General features: G+C 35.9%; 1 protein-coding gene across 2 annotated transcripts in view; it reads right to left on the bottom strand.

Annotated features, from left to right (window-relative positions):
* The window catches only part of VWA8 (von Willebrand factor A domain containing 8), a 183,203-nt gene that overhangs the window by 87,272 nt on the left and 76,243 nt on the right, over positions 1 to 19,688 (bottom strand). For both annotated transcript variants that reach the window (XM_066176231.1, XM_066176232.1), the window contains exons 20-21: positions 19,410 to 19,481; positions 8,970 to 9,046 (exon numbers count right to left, since the gene is read on the bottom strand). In XM_066176231.1, the coding sequence (XP_066032328.1) occupies positions 8,970 to 9,046; positions 19,410 to 19,481 (149 nt within the window). The remainder of the gene's footprint in view (positions 1 to 8,969; positions 9,047 to 19,409; positions 19,482 to 19,688) is intronic.

The following is a 19,688-nucleotide window of genomic DNA, read 5'->3' as shown; positions in this document are numbered from 1 at the left end:
GTTTTTTTTATGGAGGCACATTATTGATGTTACTATTTCTAGTTAAGTATGCTGAAACTGTCATTTATGTGACAAACAGGAATTGATACTGGTTTAGCTGTTCTTCTCCATGTATCATCACACAAAAACCCTATAAATAAACAGATCCAAAAACCAATCACGTGGAATTCTTATAAGCAATTATTTTTAGTTCTATCTAAGCTCTACTGGCTTGCTACATTTAATATCATGAACAGTATAAGCTCTTAGACGCGACAAAGGCTTTAGTAGCAGAATTTCCTTTTGAAATTTTTTTTGTTTGAATTGCTCAATTACCTTTTCTTCAAATTTAAAATAGTGATAATTAAAATCTGTAATGAGAGTATTCCTTCATCTTCACTATTTTCATCTATTTTAATCACCACAGAATGTACAGATAAATAAAAACCACTTGCAATCCAGAAAGGTGAAGCAACAGATATCACCACAATGGATTCACCTACACAAATTATGTCCATAACCTAGGGAAAGCCCCTCCCAGTTGTATAAAATACTTGCTCAGATTTTTGTCAAGATCTGCATAATCAACCCCATTTACTCTGGGGTTCAGAGGGACCAAAGTGCTAGAGAATAACCCAGAGGTGGGTCATGACAGAAGGTCCCCATGACTCCCATGCTTTCATGGGCAACAGGAAATTCAATCTTAGGGCAAGTTGGTTTTGCCATCCTTTTCCTCCTGTATTTCAAAATTTGGATTAGTCTGTGTCAAAAGAATGATGGGCTGATTACAGGACAAAACCCATCAGGAGAACCTCTCTTAATGCTGCTTGAGATCCACATACTGGTCCATACTTGGTAAGGCTTGTAACCTTTGCACTGTATGTAACATTTGGTGCAACAAAAATCTCTTCTTACCTTTCACAGCCATGCTGTGTAACAAAACTGTTTGCTTAAGCCTAGCTGACTCACTCTTCCAAATATCCACTTAGTTCTATCTTTAATTTTGCAACACCTTGTAAAAACCAACAATTCTGATAAGCTCCATGGGTACAGGAAATCAAACAGTACTGTTTGCACCACACTATTAAGTGGCCAGCTTCCAACTACAGTTTTAAACTGAGAGCATAACTTGCACATTTCCTTTATTTGAAACTGCTGTCAGCAGGATTTCTGTCCCTAATAACTAATAATTTCTTGTTTAGCTTTAAGCCTACAATTGATTTAAGCCCACAGTTTGCATGCACAGGAATAAAGCTGAGGGCAGAAAGAGAGACTTCTAATGTTTAGCTACTTGATCTTAACTTCAATCCAGAAGGGGAAAGGTCACAAAGATTGGACCACCTTCATTTAACTCTGTCACATGTAGGTAACCCTGCCCCAAATAGTTATATTAACACTGTATTCACTTGCAACATACAATTTTTAAAATCACTAAAATAAGCAACAGCACTAATCTATTATCTTGGAAATCTTACCATGGGCACAAAAACAAAGCTTCTACTGTCATCCTGTGTGTCTAACCAATTTATATGCAGAGAAATCAATAATGGATCCAAAAATAACAACAAACCAATGGTATTTCTTTTCTTGAACACACAATATTTAGGGACTGAATTCTCAGATTATATGTATCAGCCTACTTTCACTATCATTTAACATTTCTGGTTCAAACAAGTACAGTTGCAGATGCAGAAGAATTTACAAATGTGTGAACCGAACACTATATGAAGAGTGTATGAAAGTCATGTAAACCAAACGCTAGAGTATACGAAGGTCACAGTCACAGGTACTAATTAGTCATAAATAACTCCAGGAATTAATAGGAATTAATACAAGGTAAAAAGGGGAAGAAATTGTCAATTTTGAACTGTAATCTCTTTAAAGTAATAGAAAAGTGAGAAAATGAGAGAACCCAAGGAGAGCATAGGCCAAGAATAATGTAAAGGAAGATGCATTACAGGCTGCTTTACAGATCATAAACTTGCACTTAAAGATAATGCATGGAAAATTATAAAGTGAACAGAACACGTCAGGAAATGAAGATGTTTAGTGATGCTGTGGATGGTCACAGGTTATGACACAAGAAAAGACAAATGGTGTTTTATTGTAACATGAAACAGTGTTTTACTTTTGCTGAGTGAGTTAATCCCCTGGCTCTGCAGAGATTATTTACAACCCCTTAATATGGAATACTAAATTGTGCTTAGTATTCCATAAAAATCACCAGCCCACACAAATCCTGAGGATGATCTTATTCTTCAGAGAAGACAGAACTGCCATATTTTTGGGGAAAATAAACATTACAAGAATTTACTGTTCATTTAAATGCTATTACAAAAGTAGCATAATCAGAAAAAATACAGAAGGTATCAAACAAACAAAAAAAATTGACATTCTGAATCTATCTTCTAATTTTTTTCTTATTTTAGCTTTCTTCTGCTTTATTGATAGTCAGCCTTAATATTTAAGGCAATATATTGGGGGATTTGCAATATATTACAGAAGTTAAATGTAAGTCAAATATTAATTCTATTGGCTTGATAACTTCAGTGTGCAAAACTCCTGCATTTACTTAGGCTATTACATTCAAACATGTATATAGGAATGATTTTACAAGGGTTATCACAGATTAATGTTATTTTACTTTCAGAATCATATGCTATACACTTACATATCATTAATTTCTTTTCTTCAGAAACCTACCATGCCCCAAACAAAGTAAAGAATGGCTAAAAACAAACTGTTTCCTTAGGGTTTTTTCTTAAATTTCCACTTTGTAATGAATTATGTAAATATAAAGGCACTGAAGTATAGAAAGATAAAAACACACTAGGTCTGAAATATTTTTGAACAACACAGCAAACAGCATTTCCTAAGTGTAAAATATGTCTGGCACTCAGAATTCCCACAGGAAAGGAACTAAAAACTCCAATTCCCTTTCACTTAAAAATAGCACTACCTTAATATTAACTAACAGGCTCTAACAAAGACATGAATACCAAAACCTCCTCATTTCATCACATTTAGCACCCAAGATGAAAATAGGTCTGACACAAAAAAAGAAGACTCTAGGAATGTAGAAGTGAGTGAGAAAAACTGTCTGACATACTGTCATCTTACTCAACTGAACCAAATTTGTCTTCACCTGACTGTAAAAGAAAAACATAAAAAGCTCACTAATGTCTTTCCTAAGAATGTACTTTGACTTTTATCAAGGAAGCCATTCTCAAAAGTTTTTCATTTAAAAAGGAGGGAGGGGGAAGAAAAAAAAAAAGTAAAAGAATTTACTACTGAAATACAGCAACTTCTCTGACAGGACCACTCAATTCATAGTAGGACTTCTGAGAATTCTTCTCATATTTTTTATTAGCTTGTATCACTGTATTTTAATTATTTTTTGCTACTGCTGCATTATTTACTCTAAAGGCAGCTATTTCTGAGGTCTGCAGACAGACTCAAGCAGACTCAAACTGTGACAGTTTCTGTTTCACTGACAGCAATGCCTTCCTTCTGGAGAGCTATGAACTGTGCCAGGAGAAATTTCCATCAAACCCGGACAGTTAGATGTTATCCTCAAGTTTAACAAAAGGTATTCCAACACTTTAATTTAAGATTTGAGTCCCCAGGAAGGCTGATGCACAAATACAGGACACAGTGTCAGTGCCCCAGCTAACATCACAAACACCCACATTCCCTGGAATTACTCCATCTTGACAAGTACAGAAGAATACAGTCCTGCCTTCTGTATGTACTTACACTGAGGCTAAAAGGGCAAAAGATTATTTGTGCAAGGCAACCTTGTTTTTTAGGGGTCTCTGCTCATGGTAACAAGGTTACATAAACCAAGCTCAGGTTTGGCCTTCTTCTGATTCGCCACAAGAAACTTCATGGTTTGAAAAGGAAAAAATCAGAGATGCAGAATGTATGCTCTAAAAATTCTTCTTCATTTCTGTGGCAGCTATTATCTAAATACCAATGCATGTAGATATGTATTTCTTCTCAATTACATGTCAATCAGACATGAATATAACCATCTGCTGTGACCTAATTTTAAAGAGTACTTGAAAAATAATTAGTGCAAAGGCCATTTGAAGCTACTAATTGGTCAGTTAATCCACTCATGGATTATCCTGATGAAGAGCAGGCAATCCCAACACAAAGAATCAATTTGCATGATTTTGACATTTACAAATTAATTTCTTTAGCCAACCCATCACAGAGCCATTGCATTGCATGATCTGACTGCTATGTTTAGGAAATTCTGAAATATCTGAAAAGCCAACCAGATGTCTCATTGCTCTGTTAAAAATGACCCTGTAAAGGCTTTGTGACTTATTTGTATGCACTGATAATTAAATACACCTTTCTTTCCCCTGCTAGGCAGTTACAGCTACTCAGCAGGACATAAATTTGTTTAAAATGCAAGAAGTTATTTTGACTATAGAGGTACTTATTACTCAGCATGACTGCAGGTGGCAGAAGAAAGGTCAAAGGGAATAAAGTTTACTTCATATTATATGCTTAAATTTGAAGTTACACAATTACTTGTATGTGATCCATTTGCCAAAACAAGATGCAAAATTCATTCACCCTAATTGTAAAATCCATAAACGGAGAAACATGATACCCTGCAGCTTCCCTTATTGCTTGTAAGAATACATTTAATTGAGTAAACAGTGAGAAACTCTTACTTCAGCTTTAAAGGAAAATTAAACAACAGGGTCTTCTAACCTGAGCTATTTCTCCATAACAGCCATGCAGCAGGATATTAAAACTGAATTCAATTCCTACAAAAAAGACTAATGAACTAGCTTTCTAACACCTGGAATCTGACAATAACAGAGCTAGTCAGCCAGCTTATGAAAAGCTAACACTGAAAATAGGGACTATTGGCTAGCATGAAATCTTGGACGCTTTGCATTGCAACTCTGTATTGGCTGAAAACGTATTTAAGAAAACAGGTAAAAAGAAGTGAAAAACCATGAAGACACCTATTATATAGTTAACGCACTTAGAGCTTCACAACATAAATCTTCATAACAAAAATCTGTCATATTATTTATTTATTTCCAAACATGAGCTACATAAGGAATAAAGCACACTCTATAAAGTACAATATTAAAAGAAAATAATCTAAACATTCAGGACTCATGAGGAAAAATTACCTAGACTTTCGTTTTGTGGCTGCCAACAAACAAAACCACAACACAATACCCCCACCCCTCACCTTTGCTGTGTTCAACTGAAATCAACCAGTGCAGCTATAGAACACTTCCTTCACCCACGACGGAGATAGCTTTTCTGTACTGTGCATTTTTAAAAACAGACCTGCAGACCCATATCAGCATTTAAATTATTTCACATGGTCCTATATGATAATAAAATGTAATTCTGAGAACAAGTGCACTAGTATCCACCTGTGTCTTGGGCAAAGGAAGCTTCTTCTTCTGAAACAACTTTTTAAATTAGAATTTTAAAAATCTGAAGTCAATAAAGCTGAAAGGGTAGTTTTAAATTATCTCTATTGGGGAAACAGATAATTAGATTTTATACTGATTACATGTGCTGAAAAAGAGCGAAAGAAAATTGAGATCTAAAGATTAATGCACAGTTTGTAGTAAGCATTGCTTCTAGGGACACCATAAGTTCATTTTCCTACCCCAAACTCCCCATTAATTTGATTGTTAAAGATCACAGCAAAATTACATTTGTTTTGAAAAGGATAACATATGCAAACCCAGGTAAGTTTCGGAAAAAAGATCATCAGATTACTGTAATTTATTAGGGAACTAGAAAAGGCACAACACAAAATGGAGCAGATTTTTAAAATAAACCCTGCATCACACTTTCCAATCATTATTCACTAGAATAAATATAGTAACTCTGACAGAAAGATGTGATATCAAATCAAGATGTGATAAGTAATTCCTTGAAAGGAAACTTATTGGGACACAGAACAAGGTAGTGTCATATCTTAAAAGAGAAGTAAGGTCATCAGATACAAAACAGAATTTCAATAGCAGTTAGTATTCTATTGGCAATGTCAAACATCACATTTACAACAAAGAGAAATTGCTGTGGTGTATATGTAAATGCTTAGAAAGGTAAGTTATCTCAACCTGTAAGAAAAAAGATATCACATGGAGAACTAAGAACACAGCTAATTTAGGGGTAAAACCTGTTTTATCAAAAGCTAAAGAAGAAAACTTTCTACATTCTCTATTTTCATGAAAAAGAAACACATTGTATTTACAATCTGTTCTAACATTTTTGACTTCATAGAGAACAACCCTCATACACTAAAAAACATTCCCTCTTTTTGTCATATCGTTCTATGAAGATTCATATTATCTTTTTCACAATAAACTAATTTCCTAGAAGATTATTTTCTTGATACACAGAAGGAGAACAATGGAACAGAACTAATCATTTCATATCTTCTGCAGATTCACTGAGCTTTTGAGCAGCAGAAAATCCATTCATAGCCATCAATAAATTATTGAAGTAGATTACACTGCAGTCTACACATCAAAAGCTTCTATTTCTGTAAGTGATGGTGATGTTCTTATACAGATCTATGCACTGAAAACATCAGAGTTGAAGTTGACTAACTTTACATATCATTACTTCAGTGGCCACATCTGTAGTAGCTCAGAGGAGGGATCCAATTCTCCCACTAGCTAAGAGTAACCGAGTTCCCATCACAACAGAAAAGGATCAGTACTCTTTATTCCTTATCATTTTCAAATGTATAGAGGAATGTGTATTAAGGTTTTCTGCTTTACAGTACTGGAATGATTCATAAGACTTAAAAATTTCAAGAATATAAAACTTTACAATGGGATGCTGTATGAACGGTTAAAAGAAATGATTTATAACCTTCATAAACAATCAAAACTTTTAGGTCAGGCTGACCCTTCGCATGTGGATCAGTTGCAGAGCAAGTAAATACAGACGTCAGAAAGTAAGTTTAAGGAAAAACACACTCCTTTTTCTGTCTTGTATCTCCTCTCATCCTCTTGAAGTTCAAGACATAAAATGTGAGATTTTAAAATTACTCCTGGTGATAGCTTATTGCCTCTAAGATAAATACTCCGTGCTTGAAAGTCATTGAACATATGTAGAGTTAGAACTGCAGAACTCCTTACACTCTTTCATCAAGACAGTAAAAAAACCCCAAACCAACAAAAAACCCCACCCTAACAAATTTGTCAAGATCTGCAATTCAGGTACATGAGCACCATTAAAAACACTGTATTTAGAAATACTTTCCTTGGCATGCTTAAAGGTACTTACGGTAGCTAGCTAGGAAATCTGAAGAAACGCACAGGGCTACCAAAGATGAAGTGCACATTCTAGAATATTTTCTAATAAAGTACAACTGTGCCATGAGTTACTGACTGAATATCCCCCACTAAGTATGTAAAAGCTTACTAGGAAACTGTTGGGGGTTTTCGTAAACTTGCTCTTACTCCATTTTGAATCCAGAAGAGTGCACTAACAACACTGTAATTCTTGTTTAAACACCCTGCAAAGCATAACCAAAATATTAAACAGACTGAGTCCTTCACACAGCATTTCAAAATGCTACCCTGGAAATAGAAATTTCTGATTTTTCTATATTCATGAATTATTTTTGCAAAACTACATGGGACTGCTCATCATTTTCTGCTTCATTTTCTACTTCAACCTATTTCTAATCCTCTGTAATCATAAGCAGTATTTTAGAGACTATAGAACACTGTATTTGCAAGACAATAAACACACATTTTTCTTCCTAGTGATGTCTCAACTAGCATGCTGTAATTTATACATTCTACAGCCACATGAAAACCCCAAACACGGTGCTTACACAATGTTCCTGAGCTATATGAATTCATCTTTAAAGCACGATTCTGCTTCTCACTGGAGAATACACAAAAGGACAGAAATACTGTAGTACTTCGTGACATAATTGGGATTTACAAAAATCACAGTGTTCTTTATCCAGACAAAGTGGGTGGCTGTTCCAAGTAGAAAAGTTAACACAAAGCTGAAAGTAGGAGGTCACAAAAGCAGTATTTCATATAGAAGTGATGGAAGTCTAGAATAGGTAGTATAAAGGAAAACAGCAGTAGAAAAGTAATGAGATAGAGCTATCAGGAATACAAGTACAAGACATTTGAAGACAAAAATCTGGGTGAGAAAGTGAGAGAGAAAGTGTTACAAAGACTGCATTGTTAATGGGCAAAATACCAAAGTTTGACATTTTTATTAGCACTGTTTAAAAAACAGTGATTATAGAAAAAGACAGGGTGATGAAGCTAGGAAGTTGAAGACAAAGAGATAAAGATTAGGAACGGAGCTGAAATGGGATTCAGTTCAATTGAAAATGAGTCTTCTAGACATACTTATTCTTTATTTCCATTTATTAGTTTCAGGTTCATGTCATAAAAAGCAGGAAGATAATTTCCAATTATTTCAGCTTTTGAATTGTTTTCAGTTGGTTTATTGTCTTGAAGTCTGTTTTCAGCTTATGATGAAATTTTCTAATACAAACTTTTATGGGTGAGAAAGGAATACATACACTTAGCAGGAGTGCCAAAAGAAAAAAGCCAAAAAGGCTTTACTATGTAAAATGTTTCTTGTCTGATGAGTGATATATTCAAACACCTTTTCCCTCACACAATACCTCATGTTTAGGGAAATCTTTCCAGAAATGACAGCAAAATATAACTTGTTTTTGCTAAATAAAGTTTAGCATCAGCACACTTTGACTTCTACTTCCTCATGTATCAAACAAGGTGATTGCATCACATTCTTGTACCCACTCCTAAACCTGCCAGCTTATTGCCTCTGCCAGACAAATTCCTGTGGTCTGTGTGCCACTTACCATAATAGGGGGTCTTTGTTCAAACAATAAAAACACATTAAACTTCAGAAACATGAGTTTTAATAATGTGAAATATTTGACTTTAAAAAAAAAGGATGGAAATCTAACACATTCTTACCTATGCAGCTGTAAATACTCTCTGGGTCTGTTTAAAAGGTGAAGGAATCTGTCAACAACCTTGTTTTTCCCAACACCCTGCAGTAAACAAACATAACATTAAGACATAATACATATGGACATATTTAAGAGTTATAAAGAGAGAAAAAATAACTTGCCAAAATGGTTAAAATGCTCTCCATACTCCTTCAAAGGTAAATACAACTTCAGTCTATTTTAGAAAATTCTGAACACAAGTTGATTACATGCATTTTATATATATAAAAAATTATTATTATTATTATTCACAAAATACTTATCTGTCTTACTAAAAATAACAAGAAATAGGATTGTGTCCCTAGAGTTATGTCACACATGCTGAGCATCCTTTAACTAATACAAGTTTTTCCACCTTTTTTATTTCACAAAGGTATTGCAATATCAATGCTAGGAAGTTGTCTGGCACTTAATAGGCAAAGTTAATTCTTGGTGGTCATAGGAAACATCCTTTAACTGTCATGTGGAATTTTAGCACAGCTGTGGTAATAGCTGGTGATCCCATTCCACTGAAGTTACAAAAAGAGACCCAGATGGAATCAGAATTCAGCCAGAGATAAAAGTGATCTTTAACTCTATTGAAGGATGTCTGCATTAGCAAGCTGTGGAAAACGATGAGTTAATTCAGTGTTGCCAACATCCCGGTGCATCCTATAAAGCATTTTAGGAATTGGTATTTCAGTCCAGGTCTAACCTGGTCCCAGGGAAGGAAATATCAAAGAGCACAGATCAGGTGGGCTGCTGCAGAATGTCCTCCACTTCATTCTCATCCTAAGAGAGGTGAGAATGTACCAAACGACAAATGTACCAAATTCCCTTCAAAACTACATTCTAGATCTAGTCTGAAATTCTAATGTAGATGCAGAACAAGATGACAGCTCACATACAGAAACTCTTATCCCTCCTGTAAGGAGGTGGCTGTAGACCTCGAAGTTCAGAATGCCAGTGAGAGTGCTACAGGTTGCAAAGAAAAAGGAAACAGTAGAAAGAAAAGTTCAGTTATAGACCAATCAAAAGCTATTTGGCAAGACACTATCCCTCTGCTGAGATTCTCACTCTGACTCCATGAATGTATCTAGTAGTCCACACCAGTGTAAAGAAGATAAATATAACCCAAAGAAAGATTAAAGAGATTAGATTAAACCAATTTGAGATTGAGTAATCTGTTTCACTTGGCCTTGAAACAGAATAGGAGCCTTCAGAGCTGCAAGTTACGACATTTATGACTGTAAGTTCTAGCTGAGTGATGGTAACTGCCAGCTGCAGAACTGCAAACTGTTTAAGCTTCTTAAAATGGGACCACAGCCTCTCCTCTGACTACATTTGTAAGAATGGAGAATCACACCCATATGTATAATGAAATCACAGAAGGAGAGTTCTCACCATGAGAGCAGAGGAAAAAATACTGCAGAGGAGACAAAAATAGAACTACCTACATTCTACTGCAGACTTGACTCCCACACAGAAGAGCCAACTCTGTTAGCACTCTGCCACACGCCTCCTCACAAATCTTCCATCTGATTCTTCAGAAGAATCTACAGCTTTATATAGGTGTAGCAAGAAGCTGCAACACACTTAACACCTTTCACCAGCAGTTTATGAAAACTGTCACCTGAAACAATTCTCCACTGCTGTGAAAGGGGGTGAAATTGTGCTCAGAGGTTCTTGCAGGAACTTATAGGACATACCCATTTGGGAAGAAATATGCAAGCTCAGAAATTTTATCAGTAACATTAAAAGTAACCAGAAACAGGCTAAGAATCCCTTAGTGGTGCACACAGACAGTTTTATTCACATATGTTTCCTGCTACTTACAGTTAGATCATAAATGGGTGAATAAACAGGAACATTTCTAATGTCAAGCACAAAATACCCATGCTGAAAGCAGCTTCCTTTCCTAAGAGAGCTAAAGATGGCTGGACAGATGTCTGCACACAGTTTCTGTACTGATACAAGCAGATTGCCTATCCTGTTTCAGTGCAGAGTGGGACTCCAGCCAGCTGTGGCAAGTACAAAGATGATGAAATAGAGCAACATACTCAATCAATGTAAAACATACTTAATATTAAGCAAAGTGGTTACTGTAATTAAAAAAAGAAAATTTGCCTTCATGTGCATTAACAGAAAGAGTATGTGGTTTTTATATTTATGAGAGATTCTTAGAATTATGCCTGAAAATGATATATTTTCACAACTACAAAATAGTACTGCTAGTGTTTTTCTTCTTCTCCTGTTCCAATAGAAAGAGGACCAAACAACTGGTTATGCATATTTGTTGTTACCATCACCAAGTGTATTAAGAGGAGAGCACCTCCCTTTTAAGAACCCTCAGAGAACACAAGCATGGTGGAGGGCCACTGCAGAGGAAGGGAAGGAGCAGAGTTCCCAAAGTAACCCAGTGAAGTCAATGGGAGCTGTGCCATGGCCACATCTCACCCTTTCTTCATTTTAACATGTTCATCTCGCCACACTCTCTGCATATCTCCTTCTTTTTAAGTATACTTCAATTTCAGAACATCATACATTTTTAAAAGGTGTATGCAGTATGTAAAAGCTAAAAGGCATTCCCACCAGGTTTTAGCCATTATAAACAAGTTAACATTGCCCAATTTCCAGACTGAACTGCTTCAGAGGGTACATTGTGTGCCTTCACAGAGGCTGTGGTGTACCACATAAAATCTTTGGTTGGCAATAGTAGCTGGAGCAAAGTTCACATCAAAGCCTTTTGATTCCCTCCTTCTACATTCCTACTTCATGACAAGTTACCATTCCTCTTGGCCTCAGCTACTCCACTGAGAAGTCACAATATGATAGAAAGGAAGGAAGAGATCAAAGATATTCAGAAGGCTCTTTAACACCGTTAAGAAATTGCAAAAAACCAGAACTTGGATGAGCTTGTTCCTGAAGTACTATGCATTACTGTTAGGCCAAAAAGAGCAGGTTTGTTCCAAATTCAGCTGACCTCCATGGGATAAAGAATACGTATAGTAATCTTCAGGTAAACAAGACATGTGGAAGATGCTAACACATTTTGGAAAAAAACCCCAACCAAACCAACTCTAGTTACAGGCACTTAAGAAACAAGGAATTACAAAAATGGCAACAAAGTCACCCTCCTTTGCCCTGACTGCCAAAGATCAAGCTGGATCTTCTAGACACCCACACAACTAGCAGTAAACTATTTAAACAGGAATAACCTGAACTACCTTTCACACGAACATACTGAAAGACTGAGCTGAACTTGGATTGGATTCAGAACATAATCTCATGTAATTTTGCAATTATAGCAGCCTAAGGTAATGTTCAGAGGACAAGCCAGTTTGCCATTAACACTTGCTGTGTGCTATTTATATACACACTATTGCAGTTACTTAATTTAACAGAAATATAAACATATGCTAATTAGAGAGAAAAGAACATCTGTGTTGGTGTTTCAGCTGAACAGAATAAAAATACCTCAGAAAGCAAATATTAGACAATTTTTACTCCATCAGACATACAGGACAACTGAAATAGAATAAATGGCAAGTAAATATCTGCACTAATGAGTAACAAACAAGAAATTATGCAATTAGAAGGCAAAATAATCCCTTAGTTAAAAATCCTTCTAACTGACACTGTAAACAATTGCTACCAAGGATGAAATGGCTTAATTTCCTAGCAGAAGCTGCAGTTTCAAATATAAACAAGGTTGTTATAAGTCCCAGGAGTCATTCTGCAATTCAGGATGCAGACCTGACAGTAGTGGGACAAATTTATCCCCTGCAAAGCCGAAATAAAGACAATAACGTTATAGTCCAAAGGAACTGGACTCAAGTTTTTAAAATTAACAGTCTGCCTCTTAGCAAAAAAAAAAAATAATAATAATAAAAAAAAAATTTCGAAACCATGCTGCCTCACTTTTATTTTCTTTTAAATGATTTGCAGGTCATTGAAGCAGCTGAAGAGGTTGCCATTTTGTGCTCTTTGGTACTGCTCTTCAGCTGAAACAATACAACCACACTTTCTCCATATCAGAGCATGTTTCATTACAAAAGAATGAAACAAATTTTGAAACTGGTAAAAAAGCAGTTTATCACTTTTTCACCTTAAGAAGTTTCATTTTATAATAAATTTTAAAATTGCATTATTGGAGAATGAAAGACAAATTTGAGTTAACAATTTAAGTACACAGAACGCTCATGCCAGAGTTCTCAGTTTCTAACGTCATAGAATGTGTTGTATTATCATTATCACAGAAACTTTTCACTGAACAGTGAAAATAAAGAAAATGAAAACACTGTTGATAACATGCCATTTCTAACACTGGGTCTGGCACCAAACCACCTTTCATGGCCACAGCTTGTGAGTTTCTGTCAAGAAAGATATTTGCAATGCATAAATTTTGGCAGAGGCTGTGGTTTTTAGACCAGTTGACATATCTCTGGTTTTCTAAAAAAAATGTACTATTATCAGCAAAGCAACTACCAGTACCTATGCAGAATTAATTCACACACTCCAGGTGTTGAGAGGCCCTGCTTGGAACAAATGTTGAATAATGCATTTTAGTAACTGCAGAAGGTGTGCCACCAGCACACTCTAGACATTGCTAGCAGAGGACTACTGCAATCAACGCTATCATGGCTACCTTGCTTGAATGTTAGCAACAAATTTAAGCAGTTGTGCAAAAGCAGTGGTGATTTTAACTCTTGCCCCAGCTGCAATCTACATATTTATCAGTTATAAAAGTAGATGTACTGTGGTTTAGTACCTCATTTTTTTTATTACAAGTTTATCATCCGGGGCACACAAATATTATAGTGACAGCAAAAGAAAATTTCACTGTAAGAATCAACTTAATTCCCTGATAGGAATGGAATGCTTTGGATACATCTCTGACTGTATTTCTAGATAACTACTAGACTGTAGTTCTAATGTAGAGTTTATGCCTTTTTCTGACTTTAAGTACAACCAGAGCCCTTCAACCCAGAGCCCTATCAGGCTAAACACAATCCTTGCATTTCCAGTGAGGTAAGACAACTGTGGTCCAATGGAGAGGAACATATGAAAAGTTTATACCAGAAAGAATCTGTGAGAAGAAATATGCAAAAGAAAAATCGATTAATTGTTTCTTTTAAATTCTGGTTCTTCAGTTAAATTTGTAAAGGCAGAAAGCAATACTGTAAGCAGAGACACATTTGAAAAGCATGCCTATTCTCGTATACACACTGACTGTACCAAGTCAAAGAGAAATATTTTCTGAGTTTTCTACAACTATCATACCTAATTCCCTAGACAAGAAATATCATAGTATTAGGCCCAATTTAGCTCATTTGGAGCTCAGTTTCTTCATGCTCACAATAAAAAAAAAATTGGTTTAGGACAGTACATTCTTGACTTGCAGAGGAAACTATCTATTTTTAAACAAGTTTAAGCAGGAAAACAAGACTTATCTCTAGAAAAGTTGAAGTGCCAAGCATTTGCTATTTCAAGTTTTTTGATGACTGATATTATTACTCTCTCAGTTTGTACTTAATTCAATTTCATGGTGAGTTAGGAATAAAAATATTATATTAGGAAAAAAGATCTAATCAAGCATGTAATTTTAAATATCTTTAAGAAAGGCTCAATCATTTGTCCTACTAAATTCTTCAAGAATAAAATAAATTCCTAGTGTGAGCCCAAGAATTCATGTAAGTTGATCTCTCAGTTAAAGAAAGGCAGCAGAAAGGATGAAATTACATTCTGTCAGGGAAATATATTAGCAAATGTACCAGAATGTCATTACATTTCTAAGTTATTTTAATCACAGAATACTTGAGGTTAGAAGGGACCTCTGGAGATCATCTAGTCCAACTGCCCTGCTAAAGCAGGTTCACCTACAGCAGGTTGCACAGAATTGCATTCAGGAGGGTTTTGAGAATCTCCAGGGAAGGAGACTTCACAGCCTCTCTGGGCTACATGTTCCAATGCCCTTCCACTTTCACGGTAAAGAAGGTTTTCCTCATATTCAGATGGAACTCCCTGTATTTCAGTTTGTGTCCATTGCCCTTGTCCTATCACTTAGCACCGCTGAAAAGAATTGGGTCCCATTGTCTTGACACCCACCAGGTATTTGTTTACATTGACAAGATACCCTTCTCCAAGCTAAATAGGCACCACTCCCTCAACCCTTCCTCATAAGAGAAATGCTCCAGTCCACTGATCACCTTTGTAGGCTGGACACAGTACTCATAATTTATGTATTTCTGATAGTCTGCTTACTGTGGGTTCACATCAACATTTTAACAAGTGCTGCCAGAGTTTCTTTCAGATTATTTACAACATTTAGCACCTTCATAGAATTTTACATTCTGCTTCTGAACAGCTCACTCATGGCAACACAATAATGCCAAATAAAATAACTTCAATTTTGCTTAACATGCTGTTGAATGTTTTAGAATTTCAAGGCAATAAAACAATTCAGAAGTGAGAGGGTTGAGTTTTCTCTCTCCAAAAAGCCACAGATTCTCTGTCACTATAACTACTATGTTTGGTATCTTCAAAGACAGCGAATGGTTGCCAATACCTCACCTATGATTAGAAAGATTAAAGCATCCAATACATCTCTTTACATAACCTCCAAATGCAACAATTTGGGAAATGATATATTTAACATTTAAAATTGTGAGACAAAATAAAATTTCAGCCAATGCTATTTTCCAATGTTTTCTACATAAACAAATTTGATTGATTAACATAGTTTCCCTTGCATTTGCCAAAGAAAATCCAAGGAGACAGTAAAAGACAGCAAGTAGGGGGCCAATCCATGAACAGCACATTGACCATCAGGAAAAATACCACAAAAATAAAGCCTAAAATTTTTCCTAGGTAGTAAGAATCACTGCTCCAGTCTGTCTCATGAAGCTCAAAAGCCACTGCAAGACCTGTATTTACTGAGTATGTAAACAGCCACTGCAACATTTGAAATAACTGGGGGCCCTTGCTGTTCTTTGCCTGCTGGTGTGAGAGTAATATGCAGCTTCTTACTCTCAGGCAAAGAAGATGATGCTTTGCAGGCACTTTGAAAAACTGTAGATGGTCATAGATGGTCTCACTCATGCTCAGAGTTCATTCAGGTTCATTCAGGAAGCAATATCAGAACCCATATTTAAAGTACGGGCATGTCCTTTACTTGCAAGTTACTTCATAGCTGAAAATTCATATCTGTCCACTGAACTCAAAGAAACCTGTTTGTTTGTATACAAAATTCCAGTTAACATCCAAAGTAAATCATCAATCACTGTAAACAAATATTTATATGTCATGTAAAACATTTCACATACTGTGAAATCCTGGGCCATATAAACCCCAGGGAACAAACATGAATAAAGTGTTGTAAAGTAGTTTACTTTAGAAGTCGAGTACTTCTAAAAATATCTGCTGGCACCTAACACTTGTCTTCAAACTCTCCTCAGTTTCATTAAGAAAGCCAGTCCCTAACATCCACCAAGATAATTTAATAATAATTTACTGATACTAATCGTCGGAGTCTGTATCTTGAAAACAATCTTGGTGGAAGAGCTGCCATCAGTCAGCTCTCAGATTTATAGAAGAAACCACATTTACTAACTTTCAAACAACAGAGGCCTTAAGCTAACAGGAATTTTGTGTGTGTACATATGTTGGGCAAACAAAAGAGGCAAAGGTGGAAAACAATATTTAGTCAACAAACTGAAACCAAGTCCAGACTGTAAATAAAAGACTACAGGTCAAGCCTTGCACATTAAATCACAGTTGAATGGAGATACTCACACAGTCATCATTTTGAAAGACCAAATTATGTCCCAAGGTAAAGGCCAACTCAATTAAATATGTAGGAAATGACACGAATATTCAAAGGGATGTTAGTCTAATGTTTTGAAATACCCAGGTTCAGAGAATTTGAATTTTCAGTTATTACACTGAATTTCCATTCACTAACAAGAAGTTTAACAGAAAGAAACTCAAAAGAGTACTTTGAATCTCCTCAAAATCATTATCTATTTCTTCCAAATGGGAAACACAGGTGCATACTGATGTATATATGAAGGAATCACAAAACCCTAGCTTCTTATACAGACTGAACTGATAAAAGTAATTGAACAGAAAACAAAATAATCCTTTTTTTTAAATCAATTTCTTTACAAAAAAGGGATGAAAAGTCTAATATTTTCAAAAAGATATCTGTGCATACTGCAAGAAAGCACAATTGATGTAATATGGTTGCTTTTGAAGTACTTGAACATGATTCATCACAAGCTGCACAAATTTACAGTAAAATATTTAAGGAACTAGCCAAGGAATTTCTAATGGTTAGTGATCATTCCTGAGAAATGAAGAATGATTGCTGTGGTTCTGAAAAACTGCAGAATGGCAAATACAGCACTTCAAACTTAAAAACATTATTTTGAAAGGAAAAAGCCTGTTGGCCTTTTCTTAGTCACACATAAAAACTGTGGAACAAATTCGTAAAGAGTAGACCTGGAAGTACTCAAAAGTATGTTAACAATTAAAAAAACCCAACAACTGTATTGATGATTTGCCAAAGAGAAAGCTCAGCAAATAAACCAATCTTCCAACTTAATGGTGTAGCTAAGCTTATATCTGGAATCAAAACAGTATGTTCCAATACTTCAATCCAGTCAAATCTTTTAATGCGGTCTTCAATTAGAGATTCAAAAGATGCGGGAAAATGCAACATGCATTAAATTATTAGAGATTAGAATACAACAGCTTGAAAAATACCTTTTGTCCTAATAATTGTACTTGCATAGTCTTCAAAACTTTTCTGCCAAATGAGGCACATGTCAGAGCTCTGACTGTACCACTGGTCTATACAAGCTCTTTCCCCACACCTAGGGTTTTACTTGTTGTTGCTGAAGGTCAGCTCTGACATGGTTTTTCTGCCTTGCCAGGGTGTTTTTTTGTTCCCCATGTCTTGGGAGCTTCATTTACACTCAAGCCCTTTCCTTGGTTCCTTTCCAACCTGCCCTGTGGTGATGCTGTGCTCGGCCCTGTATCTTGCTGATCCCAGCCTGGACCTGCTGACTTGACTTCCCAGCTTGATCTCGGACTTGCCGCATTCACCATGGACCTGTCTGGCAGCCACTGAGCACTTGGGTGACCATGGCTGCTGCCTCCAGACCTGCTACTCTTGCTTTGGCAACGAGGGACTGCAAAAGATCTCATCAAGGACTCTGTCCCTGCCTCCATTTTCCTGTGGTTCAGCCCACTCCTGCTATTCCTTTACAGCAGGTGCTGCAGGCAATCTGTACTTCATAACATTTTCAATACCAGCTTGGAAGCAGGCATAGACAGCACTGTTTATGAAATAGAATAAATAGATCTTGTTTCATTTATGAAATAGATCAATTTTATTTATGAAGAGATTAAACCTTTTGGAGAAGCTGGCATTATCCATCAAAAATCTACAGAGGTTTCAAATACACCATCTTTGTAAATCCAAGTTGATAACAAGGATGCTAAACAGATGAGACATGAGACCATACTTCAATATACGCACATTAATAATAATTAGCATTTTGTATTTATTGCCATGTTGGTTAGATGGTTAGTGTTTTGTGTTAGACATTTTCTAAAGACTACTGCAAAAAAAAAAAAAAAGAGAAACATCTGCTAAAAAAATTATTTAATCCTTGCTAAAGGACAGCTAAACTAACGGGCGATTACTTTTTGGGCAAAAAACCAACCTCACCAATAAAGTACTGATCAGCAAAGATAATAGTCAAAGAACATTACAACTCTGTTACTCTTTTAGAGAAAACTAATATTTAGCTATCAACAATATTTAGGTAATACTGAAGTGTACATCTCTTACCTACCACTGGAGATTTTAAAGGAGTGGTTTGATACTTAGTCAAGAAGGATAACCAAAGCTATTAACTGAAGATTTTAATGATAATGATGCTACACAGAGCTATCACTATGTCAGGAGAGGTTTAGATTGAATTCAGAAAAAAGTTTTTCACCCAGAGGGTGTTTGGGCACTGGAACAGGCTCCAAGGGGAGTGGTCAGGCCTGACAGAGTTCAAGAAGCATTTGGTCAACACTCTCAGGCACAGCATGTGATTCTTGAGGATGGTCCTTTGCAGGACCAGGAATTGTACTTTGATAATCCTCACGGGTCCCTTCCAACTCAGAATATTTCATGATTATTGCCTTGACTTTTTACTCTGACAGCCATATAAAACATATATACAGCATTTACATTTTCCGCAAACGTGTGTCCATAAAACCCTTGGACACTGCTAAGTAAGGAATCTAAAAATGGGCCAAATACCACAGTAGTAGAAATGAATGCAATTACAAAGAAGCAAAAAAGAGATTTAATTTCATTATTGAATAACAAGTTCATTACATGCATTGCAAGAAATATTTAACTCACCTGGTTGCCAACTAAAAGAAGATGTTCTCCCAGAAGAAAGTCCTTGAGCATATCTTCCATTACCATCATATGCTAGAGAAACAAAACCACAATTTTCACTTGATTTTATGCTCTCAAGTTTATGCATTCACTAATGACAGTGGCACAACAGAAACCTAACGTCAAGGATTTGGGGCCAAACATTTTTGAACTTTATACTTACAGCTACTTATTTCATAGCAAGAGCCTCTCAGCCAATAATAGTAGAGGCAATACATCCAGTGACTAGAACAATGAAGC

The sequence above is a fragment of the Chamaea fasciata genome, unplaced genomic scaffold (genome assembly GCF_029207755.1).
Source record: "Chamaea fasciata isolate MVZ Bird 193981 ecotype frontalis unplaced genomic scaffold, bChaFas1.0.hap1 SCAF_2, whole genome shotgun sequence".
In the NCBI taxonomy this organism is placed as follows: Eukaryota; Metazoa; Chordata; class Aves; order Passeriformes; family Sylviidae; genus Chamaea; species Chamaea fasciata.
The sequence above is the reverse complement of the archived record's forward strand: the minus strand, read 5'-3'. Positions and strand labels throughout refer to the sequence as shown.